This window comes from Ostrinia furnacalis, unplaced genomic scaffold (genome assembly GCF_004193835.3).
Source record: "Ostrinia furnacalis isolate ACB-3 unplaced genomic scaffold, ASM419383v2 OfSCF7393, whole genome shotgun sequence".
Taxonomy (NCBI): Eukaryota; Metazoa; Arthropoda; class Insecta; order Lepidoptera; family Crambidae; genus Ostrinia; species Ostrinia furnacalis.
Genome location: NW_021137632.1, coordinates 177880 through 190823, shown reverse-complemented (window position 1 = coordinate 190823; position 12944 = coordinate 177880). Strand labels below are relative to the sequence as shown.

Below are 12944 nucleotides of genomic sequence, written 5' to 3'. Positions count from 1 at the left end.
TTTATTTGACATAAAGTGTTTTTAATTTTTTTCGGAAGATAATTTCAATCTACAAATATCTCGCATCTAAAATAAGATAAGAAATAATGGTGTTTTCACAAATTGCCGTAGTTTTGTGTTTCTGGTGCCAAATGATCTTTGAGTTCAGTCTGAAATTTTGAATCATTGTGCTATTGTTGGTGACGCATTGTACTCTAGCCCTACACAATATTTTATACGTTCTCTCTAAAAAAGTCATTAGATGCGTAATACAGACGAACTAACTCAAATCTTAATCTTCATCATATTAAGGGCGTGTGTTAACGAGCTGGTTTCTACCCGATTCGGTGCTGGACCGGATACAATCCAGACTGGATAGAAACACACGCCCTAAGTCATTAAATGCATATTACTCGCAAAAACCATACGATTTGATAGAATAGTGTTACAATTTGAAGCTATAACTTTGATATGGCAAATATTTTTTTTATTTAACAATCGTCCGCAGTAAGACGCTTAGCATCACAAGAAGTGACAATATCATAAAATAAAAATAACTGCAACGCATTATGAAGTAAAACAAAATAATTCTTAATGCTCTGCCCACTTGACTGCGTAAACAGCGTGTTTGTGATCTTCAGACCGAATCGAAAAGGGCTGAAACATGTCATGATCTATTTAGCTTGCGATTTATTATATTTCTGTGTTGTTTGTTTTGAAGCCATAACATTCTGTCAACGCTTAATCTCGATTTACGAGGTATTTTATTTGGGACATTTGCGAACGTGTTCCAACTCTAAGGTCGTCTGTTCCGTGTCACAGTGCCCACAAAATACGAATCGTTACAATTTCACAAGTTTATGCGCCATTACAATCATCGATTTCTCGGCTATTAGACTTCGTTTGTAGATCAGTCACAACACCGACTAAACACTCGTAAAGAAAATATTATATTTAGGTCGATGATGTTTATAAATACGCTGGCACTTTAATCATATTGCAGTAAAATCCAGCGGAAATAATAATTTATGCTGTCTTGATCTAAAAGTAATATTTAAAAAATATTATGCTATTTGCTCGATATCAATCCAAGTAGGTATAAGCTGTAAAATTGTAATGATGTTTTGCTATAAATATACAAAACGATGTTCTAATAGATCGTAAAAACTTGTGGCTCAAAAATTTTCATTGATTCAATCGCGAAAAATTTCAGGAATATAAATAACCCTATAGACTTAATTCTTACTTTACTTCAGAATTTAATAACTACATTCATAATGATTATGAGGTTTTTAAGAAAAATAACGCTAACGGTACAAAAATGTGTCATGAAAAAATATTTCTCAATTAATACAAATTGGTGTAGTAACTTAACCTTAACCCCTTACGTTGAAAGTTAAGGAGGCAAAGAGAATGCTGTTTAAATAAAACATCAACTTATTCTTATTCAACGTCAATAAATTACCTCAGCAAAAATATAAAACTGATCATTTATTGGCCACAAAATTAAGATCGTAAAATACAATGTACCTTAATAGTTTCATTGTGTATTGAGAAGCCAGATAATAAAGTGTCATGGAAGTACTTATTTAAAATTTTCACGTCGTTAAATAAAGTCGCAACTCAGTTTTTGTTACAATTTTATTTTCATCATGCTTGTTTATTTTGTACTGACCAACTCATTTAATGTTTTGATAATAATAGAATAGAATAGTCTAGAACTTGTTATTTCTTTCTATTTGTAATCTGTTCATGTCTTCGATAGTGGGCCTACATTTGCCGGTTCTAAATGCTACGGAGCTCTGCCAACTATCGGGCATGAGTAACATCTAACAATGTTCCGACCTCTATCATTTTATTAAACTTTGTAGCCAATTAAAATCGTTTTCAAAACTGCAATAAAAATATTATGTCATCCGCGGCCAATGCAAGTGATTCTAAGAGCGTGATTACGTGAGATCCATTCATCAAAGCCCCATAAAAGTTTCAGATGAATAATCACGGGATCCCACAACCTTGAGGTGGCCATTCATCAAAATGTAACTTGCTTTGTTAATTGACTCACTTTGAGCGAGTCCGACTGCTCGCTAAGGTTTATCGGAGGTCGGATCGGAGGGACTCCGACGCAGCAATCGCAGCACGCCATCGTTGCAAACTTCTGAACTTATAACACACCACAAATGCACCGTTTATATGAATTATGCTTCGATATATTGCGCAACCATGGTTGTAAATTTTTTAATTTTTTCACTTGATACACTTTTCACTTTTAGGGTTCCTGATTCCGGTGGTATTCGCGTTTGCCAAAGTTCAGCGTTCCATCACTTTCGCTGACTTCTGTATTCTGACAGCAGAGTATCGTCCAGGGCTGCCCGTGGTACAATGAGTTAAAAATATCGCTCTGGGATGCGCTTTGCCAACTCTCGACCGCCCGTTCGGATTAGGGCAACTTCAACTTTGATACCGCGGTATAGGGGTTCCCTTTCGTCACAATCGGACATCTATTTTTCAATCACGTAGGTGTTGATAAAATAATTAGGACTTAATTGATTTCTTGTGACATGTAACATGCAAATATTTGTAACATAGTTGAAACATCTTACCTACTAATAAAATAAAAGTAAAATATAATAATTTTCTGTTTTATTTACACCTGATAATAATCTAAAGCCGCTAAATCAACTTGATTGCTCTATTTTTAATTTCGAAGTATTTTTTATTTTTCTATTCCTATGCCTATAAATACAGTGTCAACAGCTAATTTCAATAAATTTATTCAGGCTATATTTTATTTGATAATACAAACGAATATCTGTATTAAATGTGCTAATTTATTGAGCTATATTATCAAAATATTGCGCTTGTCGCTCGTGCTGTTTCCCATTTAGATATCTATTTGTATCTCTCAGGTATTATATTTAAATAATCACCTGCTATTCGCATTGTCGGTCATTCACCTGTATTTACAACACAACAAAGGCATTATCGGTTGTGAACTATGGTTTTAGCAGAATCAGACTGTAGTATCTTTTTTATCTTTGGCCAGTCTAATCGTTAGATACGACGATGCACGCCTCACATTTTAATTCACTTGTTCTGTACTTACATTCTGCAATAAGAATATACCTAACTTAAATTCTGCCATCTTTTTTTTCCAAATAAAATATAGTAGGTACCTACCTATAACTTAAAGGTGACTGACTGACTGACTGACATGACATAGTGATCTATCAACGCACAGCCCAAACCACTGGACGGATCGGGCTAAAACTTCGCATGCAGGTAGATGTTATGACGTAGGCATCCGCTAAGAAAGGATTTTGTGAAACTCCACCCCTAAGGGGGTAAAACGGGATCCACGCGTACGATGTCGCGGGCGGCCGCTAGTAAGAATATAAAGGGGTTTTATGTTTGTGGTTTTTGCCACTGCCAGTCTTCTCGTACATAAACAAGTTCCTAATAACGTAGGTACTACTATGTACTATTAAAATATCGTAGTACATAATGGAAAATAATGTAAACAATGTCACGTGTTAAGAGGATAAATACATAATAGATACCTTTAAGAAAATCGTTCTTGTTTCAATGAACGATTACAGTCATTTTCTAAAAAGCAATTTAATACGTTAGCTGCCACGTGCGTAATTCTAGTGTTACAGTGGAAAGTTGAATTTAATAAAAAACAAAATTCAAATTCAAATAGCAGAGGTCACTGCTCTGAAAATAACCAGTATACAAAACTTTACAGTTTCGAGATCTAAGCGTATGCTATAAAGGTGGCAATAAAAACAGCCTAATACAATTCAACGTAAAATAGCTATTTAGATTATGTTGCAAAGTCAGTTGTAGAAAACAGTAATAATACTAACCAGAATCAAGTTTTGAAGTATCGCACAAAACGGTACGGCAATTTGTTAAAAAATATTATAAAAAGCGGTTATTAACGCATTTTTCAAGTATTAAGGCTTGTTAATTTAACGAATTTACAACAAAAGGCTGTGGTCGCCTAAAGTCGTTGTTTTGTGATGTTCAGCTTAAAACACTCTTCGTAAAATTTTTGCCATGTAGAAAGCTTTAAAGCATTAAAAGAAAGTCAGAAAAAAGTTTCTCCTAAGACAACTGAGAAGCGATTCCTAGTTCTTGGTCTAGCAAACAAATATCTAGGACAATCGACAGCATAACAGACATAATACGTTTTTGTTGTGTGGAAAACCTTGGGGGAGGCCTTTGTCCAGCAGTGGACGTCATTTGGCTGAAACGAACGAATGAAGGCTGTCTGTCATAGTTCTAGACTTACCGGTTCAAGCAGGCTCTGCTCGTGGAGTGTGACCAGCGGCTTCTCTGGCTTCGGCCTCGTGCTGAGGTAGAAGGCGGAGGCGGCTGCGACGCCTGTCAGCGCGAGCGCACCCGCCGAACCCCCCACCATCCACAGGTATTGGTCTATTTCGCTCACTGCAACAAGAAATACAACGTTTTCGGAAATGCTTTATGGATGACAGTTGCCTAGTAGGTCGCATGTCTGACTACTGAGTCAGCTGCGTTGCGGTGCGGGTATTACTGACACAAATGGAATTCAAAACAGCATCCAAGCCGGCACAGGCGAACGCGAATTGCGAAAAGCGTTCGTTCGTGTCAACCTAATTCCGTCCACTGCTGCATAGATCCCCGGATTTCTACAATGACTGATCTTGTGCTGCCCGCATCCAGGTGTTTCCCATGACCTTCACAAGATCGTCGGTCCATCAATAAGAGGCCTGCCTACACTACGTTGTCCAGGACGTAAAAATGTGTCATTCATAATACATTAGTACCTGGGTAAAAGGGATAGATAGTTAAGTACTGAAGCAACAAACCTACCTGTGTAACAATTAAGTCTGAAGTTAGTTTAGTACCTAAGACTGATTTGCATAGCTCAAGGTTCATCCCATAAAATCTGTACTTTACTACTAAAGTCTTTGTTCTAAGGTTTAAAATAGACTCTTGTAAAGGCCGTGTATTGATAAGAAATAACAAATTTTAAAAAGTTGACTTAAGAAATCCGGAAGAATCTGTAAAACCTACAGGTGGACAACAAAATATAACCCATTAAAGATCTAGAGGCTCTACAGAAGTTTACGTAAACCTGAGAGCGAAATACAGAGTGGTAAGCGTGTGATATAACGTAATAGGTACTTACAGCTGACGTGACAAATTGTTATGGGACTATAATGACATAGAATGAGGACCAAGGAAACTGCACGGTTTATGTCAAAAAGTTTAAATCATTTCCTATTAATTACCGAACCTACCTCAAGAACTTATCCACCACCCTTTTACTAATTGAATTGTTTCCCATTAGTATTATTAATTGTCATACCAATTTATTCGATTGTTTACCAAATGAATGAATCCATTAACCGATACGTCACAACATTATCTCGGATTGTTAAATTTAAAATTAACAGTCCGCTAGCCTGATTAATAAATCGTCATGCCCAAAGATGGTGTTGCAGTAATGACAGTGTCCATTAAAAGTAACAAAAGACCCTTAGGGCGCGTACTTTCGATAATGGCCGGCCTGAAACGACCTTCGTTGTCAATCTCAACGCAGCTAATGAAGATTGACGCATTCTTTTGGGAACTTCGATTCCTTGTAGCTTTAAAACGGCCATAATGATTTTCCGAAGGACATGATTACGGGGGAGTATGTCGATGAAGTTACAACTCGTTATTTTCGTCTTTAGGATGCATCTGATAAAAATAAAAATAATAGTTTCATCTTTTCTTTGACGAGTCGAACAAACTAAATATAAAGGGGTTGAAGAGACGATTCTCGAATGCTGAAAGAGCAAATTGCTTTTGCATGTTAAGAATGGCCCACTCGAAAGAGCTCTAATCAAAGATCAACCATGGACCTATAAAAAAAGGCGGACGGAACTCGCGCTACAACAAAACTGTGACGCAAAATTTTGGCGTTTGTCTATTGTGTGAGTGAATTTAGGGATGCCATGTTAGCCAAAACATTTTACCCATTTATTTTAAGAAAAACATAGATCGGCAGATGTTACTTGGAAATGTAGACAGAATTATTCCGTGCCATTTTAAAAGAATGAAAGGTGAATGCGTTGAGGTAGGCGCGAAATTTTCAATGTTCAAATTTTCTTACATTGTTTGCAAGTCAGTGTATCAGGGTATGTAGTTATGTACATAATGTTGATCAAAAATGATTCACGCAGTTACAAATTACGAATCTTGTGTATATGATAATCATAATCTTATGCATCATCAATATATTATTATTATCTCTGATAGATTTTTTTAACATACAACCTGACACTGACTTGAAATCAATGTAAGAAAATTTGAATTTTGCAGTTCCACATTTTTGGGAAGGATCAAATTTGCCTATGAAAATATATCCCATTAAAACACAATTATTATGATAAATTATTTTATTTCCATAGTGTGCGTAATAAATAACTAAAAAGTCCTAAAATTATTATTAATTTCCCATATTTCGGGTAATTTTCCCACGTAAATAACTGAGAACACTGGTCTTTGACCTATTATTTTTTCGAGTGAATGACGTTTGATTTCAATTAATTTCAATATTTTAATGTCGGGAAATAAGTGATTGGATTATTATTTTGCCTGTGAAATGTGATTCCTTAATTTTTGTTTGTTCGAACAGAACGGTTTTTACACAATTTCATCACACAAGACATGTCGTATTCGTGTTGTTTTTTCGCTGCTTAAATGTGTCAACTGTGTGAAGTTTGCACTCGAAGTGGTGTAACAGGGTGTGAATGTGTACCAGCTTGCCTGTACGTACAGGCCGGCCTGTACGTACAGGCAAGCTGGTGTATCCTAATGTCACAGTATTTTGTTGATGAGAATCCGTCCGACTTTTTTTATAGGTCCATGAGATCAACGTCGTGAGAACGTCGACGTACAAGGAAATGTCAGAGCAGCGACTTTCATGGCATCAGTTCCTGAACTATAAAACGCGCGCGCAGTCTCGCCAGTTTAGAAAGTGGAAACAGGGGGGCGCGTGCGACGTTCGCATTAGCGCATAGATTTCTCGGGAATCTCTCGCGCTTTCCACTGACACACTTACGGAGATATTTATGTACATATATGACAATAATAGTAATAGTTAACTGAAAGTAAGTTTCTAGCTTTTTAATGGAGCAATTATTGTAACTACACTCTCAACGGATGAGTGAAAAGGACTTGATTTAGGTTAAGAATTATCTTACACTCCGTCTACTGATCAAAATAATAACAATTTTCGCAACGCTATGATAATTTTCTTGTGCCGAGTACGTGAGCCATAACGAATCTGTCAAGTGATTAAGGGCAGTACTAATCGCAAAAGTCAGTGTCGAAATCTGCATTACAAGTACATATTAGAAGGGCTCAAATATAAAATGAAGGTGACGTCTAAGGTCACGGCGTGGCCGACCCCGATTCCCTAGACCATTCTATAGGTACCTGCGATTTCAAAAGTTGGAACCTTGATGTGGTGCTCCAATTTCCCTTCATTGTCAATTCAAACGGCGTAACTAGCTTGTCGGCCTTTGAAGGGCCTCTGTCTTTTCAATAGAGTCTACTCAGCCTTCAATAGGGACGATGGGAACCTTTAATGGGGGCGAGACAAGGCACAATAAGTACTACTGCGGATTATTTTTTTTGCATCATCAATTTGCTTGAAGGTTACGCTTTAAAAACTAAAAGCATTATTCTCTTAAAATTTATCGTTAAACAATGACCATTAAGCTTCTGTTAAGATTAAAATGCAGTTTAATACAGGACGCAGAAAAAAACCCTTTAAAGGTAACATTTTAATAACAGACACTTTAGCTACATATAATTTCAGTGTTAATAAACGTAATCTAGAGGTAAATGTATTTTAAATGGAGCCGAGCAATTACGTTTGATCGCTTATGAGAATCTGTACCTACGTAAGTTACCTATGTAAGTATTTTTATAGCTACTCACAACTACTGCACTGGTTCCACCAAATCTTCTTTTCGGGCGCGTCTACTTCAGTCTTCTGTTTTTCAGTCTTTAGTTTCTTCTGTATTTTGTGACATTTTTCCTTAACACTAAACTCAGTCTTTGCATCACTCACTGCCACTTTGTCCTTCTTAGCGTTGAAACCGAACTTTCCGCTTCCCATCTTGTTATTTTTACACATATTCTTTAGATACTAGACTTGAATTACCATTTTTGTAGGCGCTTGTGTACGCGTTGCCTGTATCGTCCTATGCCTATAAAAGTTATCTCATTATTTTAAAATATATAAACACGGCTGCCACTCGATTGTCGTAAAGATATTCGATATCGAATTATTTTGTTGCGGAATGAATCGAAATCCATAAAACTAAAAGGTTTTATAGAGTTATCTTGAGGAGGCTTTGGCCTTGTGGGGTTCATTAACACTACCAGTCGATAACTGAAATGTAATCTAGCGATTGATTCCATCGGGCACCTTATCTATTTATGTTCATTGAACTGATTGCGAAACATTATGAATAATCATTTATGTAATTGTCACTTAGAAAAGTTTATCTTTTAGAATACTCAATTTGTAAGGAATACCTTACAATAATACTTAGTGGCAAAAAGTATTCTACTAGTTTACCGGCAAATTGCTTAGATATTTTCTGCATCATTGGAGCGAATCTTAGTGTCAAGTTAGGATTGAACACTTTATCAGTTGGAGAATAATTTAAAATTTCAAGTCAGGTAGTATCCGGGAGTATAAAAGAAGTAATCAAAAAATCCATAAACGTGTTCGAGAAACGCAGATATATTAATTTTTCAACTGTCAGTGCCACCCGCCTTTTCCGTGCACTAGACATGATTGCCAATCAAAATTATGTCCCAATTCATTCGCACCCACGCGGAAGTAACAGTTTTAATAACGTAGATTTTATCTCGCTATAAAACCTGCGATACGTTGTTGTAGGTCGAGGTATGAACGCGGAGCACACGGTCTTGGTCATAATATTTTCTTCCATTCATCTGTAGTGGGAACAACCCAGGGTTTTGGTGTTTCGAATTCCACGTAACTCTTTGTCTTTTCCCAAATGGTGAGTATAGAGACTGACAATATTGCCTGGTTAAAAAAAAGATCAAGGAATAGCCGATAGCGAAAGAAATAAAGTAAACCAACACAAGTCCAAACAAATCGTAAGCGTAAATTACTTACGCGGCCATGCGGCTGTTATTAACGCGGAAAAATTAAACTACTCGCATACATAATTAAACGTCATTCTGTTGTTGGTTATTCATAAGGATGGCGAATTATGGTCTCTAGATATCTTTTTTTTTTCAGAGATCCTTAAAAATACTTGAATCCTCCACCAATTCAGATTTTGCAACTTGCTAATGACTTCGTCACATCGTTTTATTTAAATATTTCAAAGTATCTTCTACTCGTACTACTGAATCTCCATTGGAGTCTTCTAGATTACTGCTCATTCATAGTCTCATGTTTGGATTAGCACGAGTCAGAGCAAAGCAATTAGATCTTTTTTCCTCTTTTTTTCTCATATCGCCAGCCCTAGTCTCCCTATAAAACAAGACTGCCTGCTTGGACTTTAATGGTTGACGGTTCAATTACATGGAGAAATACTTCGTCCAAGAGAAATACCCAATGATATATTCCAAGATTGCGCTTAAATTTACGGACTTTTAAACTAGTCAGGTGATACACGTCGCATCCGATGCTTGCATTCAGGTTTTAGTGTCAATATCTATGTATGTACGTACGTACATGTTAAGTCACACACAGGTAATGCTGATTCTTATTCAATGTAATGATGGCAACTTTGTTTATTTTAGAATTAGTTTTGATATGAATGGTTAATATGCCCAATAATTTTATTACTTTCTACTTCATTAACGCTTCATTAATGTATGACCTAATGTGAATACCTCATACAATTTTGGGCAGTTATACAATATAGACCTAGTTAAGGCACAGCAATTTTACCAAATTACTGTTGTAATAGAGACACATTTCCAAAACAAAACAATAGTTTTGGTCAAAATATTCGGTCGATCGAAGCCACTGCACTGGTAGGAGCTAGTGCGTCAATAAAAATAACAATACAAAAGCGGACTTCGCCTCTCTACCCTCCTAAATTATGCCCATGGCACCTTGTTATTATGGTGTGTAAATATTTATTGCGTTCGCAGTAACTGTCGAAATAATTTGATGAGTTGTAAATGTTTTCTATAATTGCTGCTATTTGTTCGGTTTGGGAAACCCACAATGACTGTTATAAACCTTTCCATATTCAGAACCTTATTTCGCTACGCAATTTTAACGATCCTGCATATTTTCAGAATTTGTACAACTTCATAACACCCAGAAAATTCCTATTTCAATAATAAATCTGTTTTAATCTCGCCTCCAGTTTTATTAGACAGCTCGAATCTTAGACCTACGACTTTAAATTAGTTCAAAGCAACGATCTTTAGAATCTCTACATCTAATCCTTTCGCCGAGTGCGTGAAGCGCTTTGACCCAATAATTCAAAACTACATACATGTAATGGAAATTTTGCAGAAAAGCGTCCGTATTCCGATGGCAGTAGAGATTATATTGAAATAGAATTTTATGCCTAACACTAGACCTACGCAGAAGTGAGCAGTTTTGTAGCTGCAATACGAATTGCGGGACATGTACTTTGGATAATGTTGTTCGGTTATAACAGTTATAGCTAGGACCTTTATGAATCGTATCCTGTTAATAACAACTTAAGTATATTTATGAGGAGTATGATTCCGTGACTGGCTCATTTTAAATAACATCATTTGAATTGAGAAATTGTGGTAGAGACTAGGTACAGTAGGATGCCTGTTAAAGTCCTTTGACAAAGTTGAAGCTGTTCCTATTTATATATCACATAATATTTGTTTCTTTTCTAAAGTGGATCGTTTCAAAGCGTCACATCACAAGCTCTACTTATTCCAATGGTGCTAGTCAATTCGCAAGTACGCTCTAAGTATCTAACGACTTCTCTAGATTTGGAAATCTGCAAAATGGGACACAAGAACACCGAATATAAACCTTAATGCAACAAACGGCTCGCTTGTTAATCGCCGGCTGATTCACGTGCGGCCAAAAGCAATATATCACAGGCTACCAGAAACAGGGGAGACTGGAACGCTTTTAAAGCTAAGATTACACAATATGGTGATAAGCCAAAATGGTTTAAGGTTTATTTATGGTGTACTTAATTAATCGTTTAACGCCTTTGTCTTTTTTGTGTTCCGTTTAAACTTCGTACTTGTCTTTTTAGAATAAAAATAATTTCCGCGACTCCGATTTTGGTGGTGTGTAGAAATTGTTTGTTCCATCACTTCACTATCAAACTGAGTAAACCTATTTTTATCGACAGAACATAATGTTTTATGAAGTACAATTTTACTACATTCACCATGTTGGTGAACGTAGCGTGTATCTTTAGCTTTGTTTGTGTATCACCACTGCCCATTCTTGCGAAATAGGCGTCGTATTTTGTGCGACTGCTTTGCTGTATTTGACAAATGTTTTGGAAACAAGAATTTGGTGCCCAATCGTTTGGATACGACGGCAACCTAAATTCGAATGCGTTTACTACCGAAATACAGTTCGGAACTACAATAAGTCTATGCGTATAGTTCGTGCCACCAAACTTTGACAATAAAGTTAGGTAGGTATGATATAAATTTGCAAAAATAAAAGTTATAGATTAGCGCTCTGGACGCAGTCCGCTACCAACCGGGTAGCATGGAAAGCATTGGGGGAGGCCTACGTTCAGCAGTGGACGTCCTATGGCTGAGATGATGAGTGATGAAAAGTCATGGACGGTCTCATGACTCATTATTTACTGAGATGAAAAAGACTGAGAGCGTAAACTATTTCGTGTCAATATCGTTCGATTTTATTTCCAGTTGGCACGAGCTTTTTGCTATATTCGCAATCTAGTTTTAGAATTTTCCTCAAAACTTTACAACCCTAACAGGTTATCAACACCAGAGAGGGCCCAATAAAGCGGTCCGTTTCCGCTATTGGACCGTTCTCGCCTAACGGTGGTTCTGACATTTCGATCTGGTTCACGAAACAATAAAATTGCGCGGATGTCACCAAACTTGTTCCGTGGGACTATTCGCGTGTCATCATCCTTTTGTAAGGTTGTCAATCGATAACGGCCGATTGGAGCAGGATTAGGATGTTTGAAATATCGTGCTGTGGCCGTGGCCGTTGGGGCAGAAAAGTTCTCGAGTGGCGACCACGGGCTGGAAGACGTAGCGTTGGCAGGCCTCCTTCTAGGTGGACCGACGATCTGGTGAAGGTCGCGGGAAGTGCCTGGATGCGAGCAGCGCAGGACCGTTCATTGTGGAAAACCTTGGAGGAGGCCTTTGTCCAGCAGTGGACGTCATTCGGCTGAAACGAACTAACGAACGAAATATCGTGCGGATTTTATCACGCACCACGCGGCATCGCGGCATTGCCCCGCATGCGTGGCACCTGTTAGTGTCCTTTTAATACAAGTATTTATTTTAATGCGTCCGTTATGAAATTTGCAGGATATTATGTTTTAATATCCTCTTAGTTGATCTGAAATGATCGACGTAATATTTGTGACGACCTCCGTCCCAATCAACCTTTTAAATAGCTTCAGCGATCGACATAATTATGATGACCACCTTCTAATCAACTTTTTATGTAGCTACTTTGGAACCAGGACCTGGTGATTTGCATAAATCGGACTCCATTTGCAGTTGCAATTGCCGGTTGGAATCCCAAGGGGGCAATTGGTACGAGAATGAGTAGCGTAAAAGACATGATATATTTATACTCGAAGTCGTTTCAATGTTCCATGTTTTATGTACAAGCTGTTTAGTTTGTTTATTTCTATAAGAATATGGCATAACTAAGAAACCTAAAGAAGCCACCGCCTCGCTCTATACAAACTCATAGCTGA

At 37.2% G+C, this 12944-nt stretch overlaps 1 protein-coding gene across 11 annotated transcripts in view; it reads right to left on the bottom strand.

The window, feature by feature from the left end:
- The window catches only part of LOC114364365 (long-chain-fatty-acid--CoA ligase 1), a 67079-nt gene that overhangs the window by 19925 nt on the left and 34210 nt on the right, over nucleotides 1-12944 (bottom strand). For 6 of the 11 annotated variants that reach the window (XM_028320493.1, XM_028320492.1, XM_028320491.1 and 3 more), the window contains exons 2-3: nucleotides 7960-8231; nucleotides 4277-4431 (exon numbers count right to left, since the gene is read on the bottom strand). In XM_028320493.1, coding sequence (XP_028176294.1) covers nucleotides 4277-4431; nucleotides 7960-8158 — 354 coding nt within the window. In that variant the 5' untranslated portion in view covers nucleotides 8159-8231. Of the gene's footprint in view, nucleotides 1-2044; nucleotides 2368-4276; nucleotides 4432-7959; nucleotides 8232-12944 lie in introns of those variants that run through there. The other 5 variants (XM_028320500.1, XM_028320499.1, XM_028320502.1 and 2 more) reach the window with 3 other exon arrangements.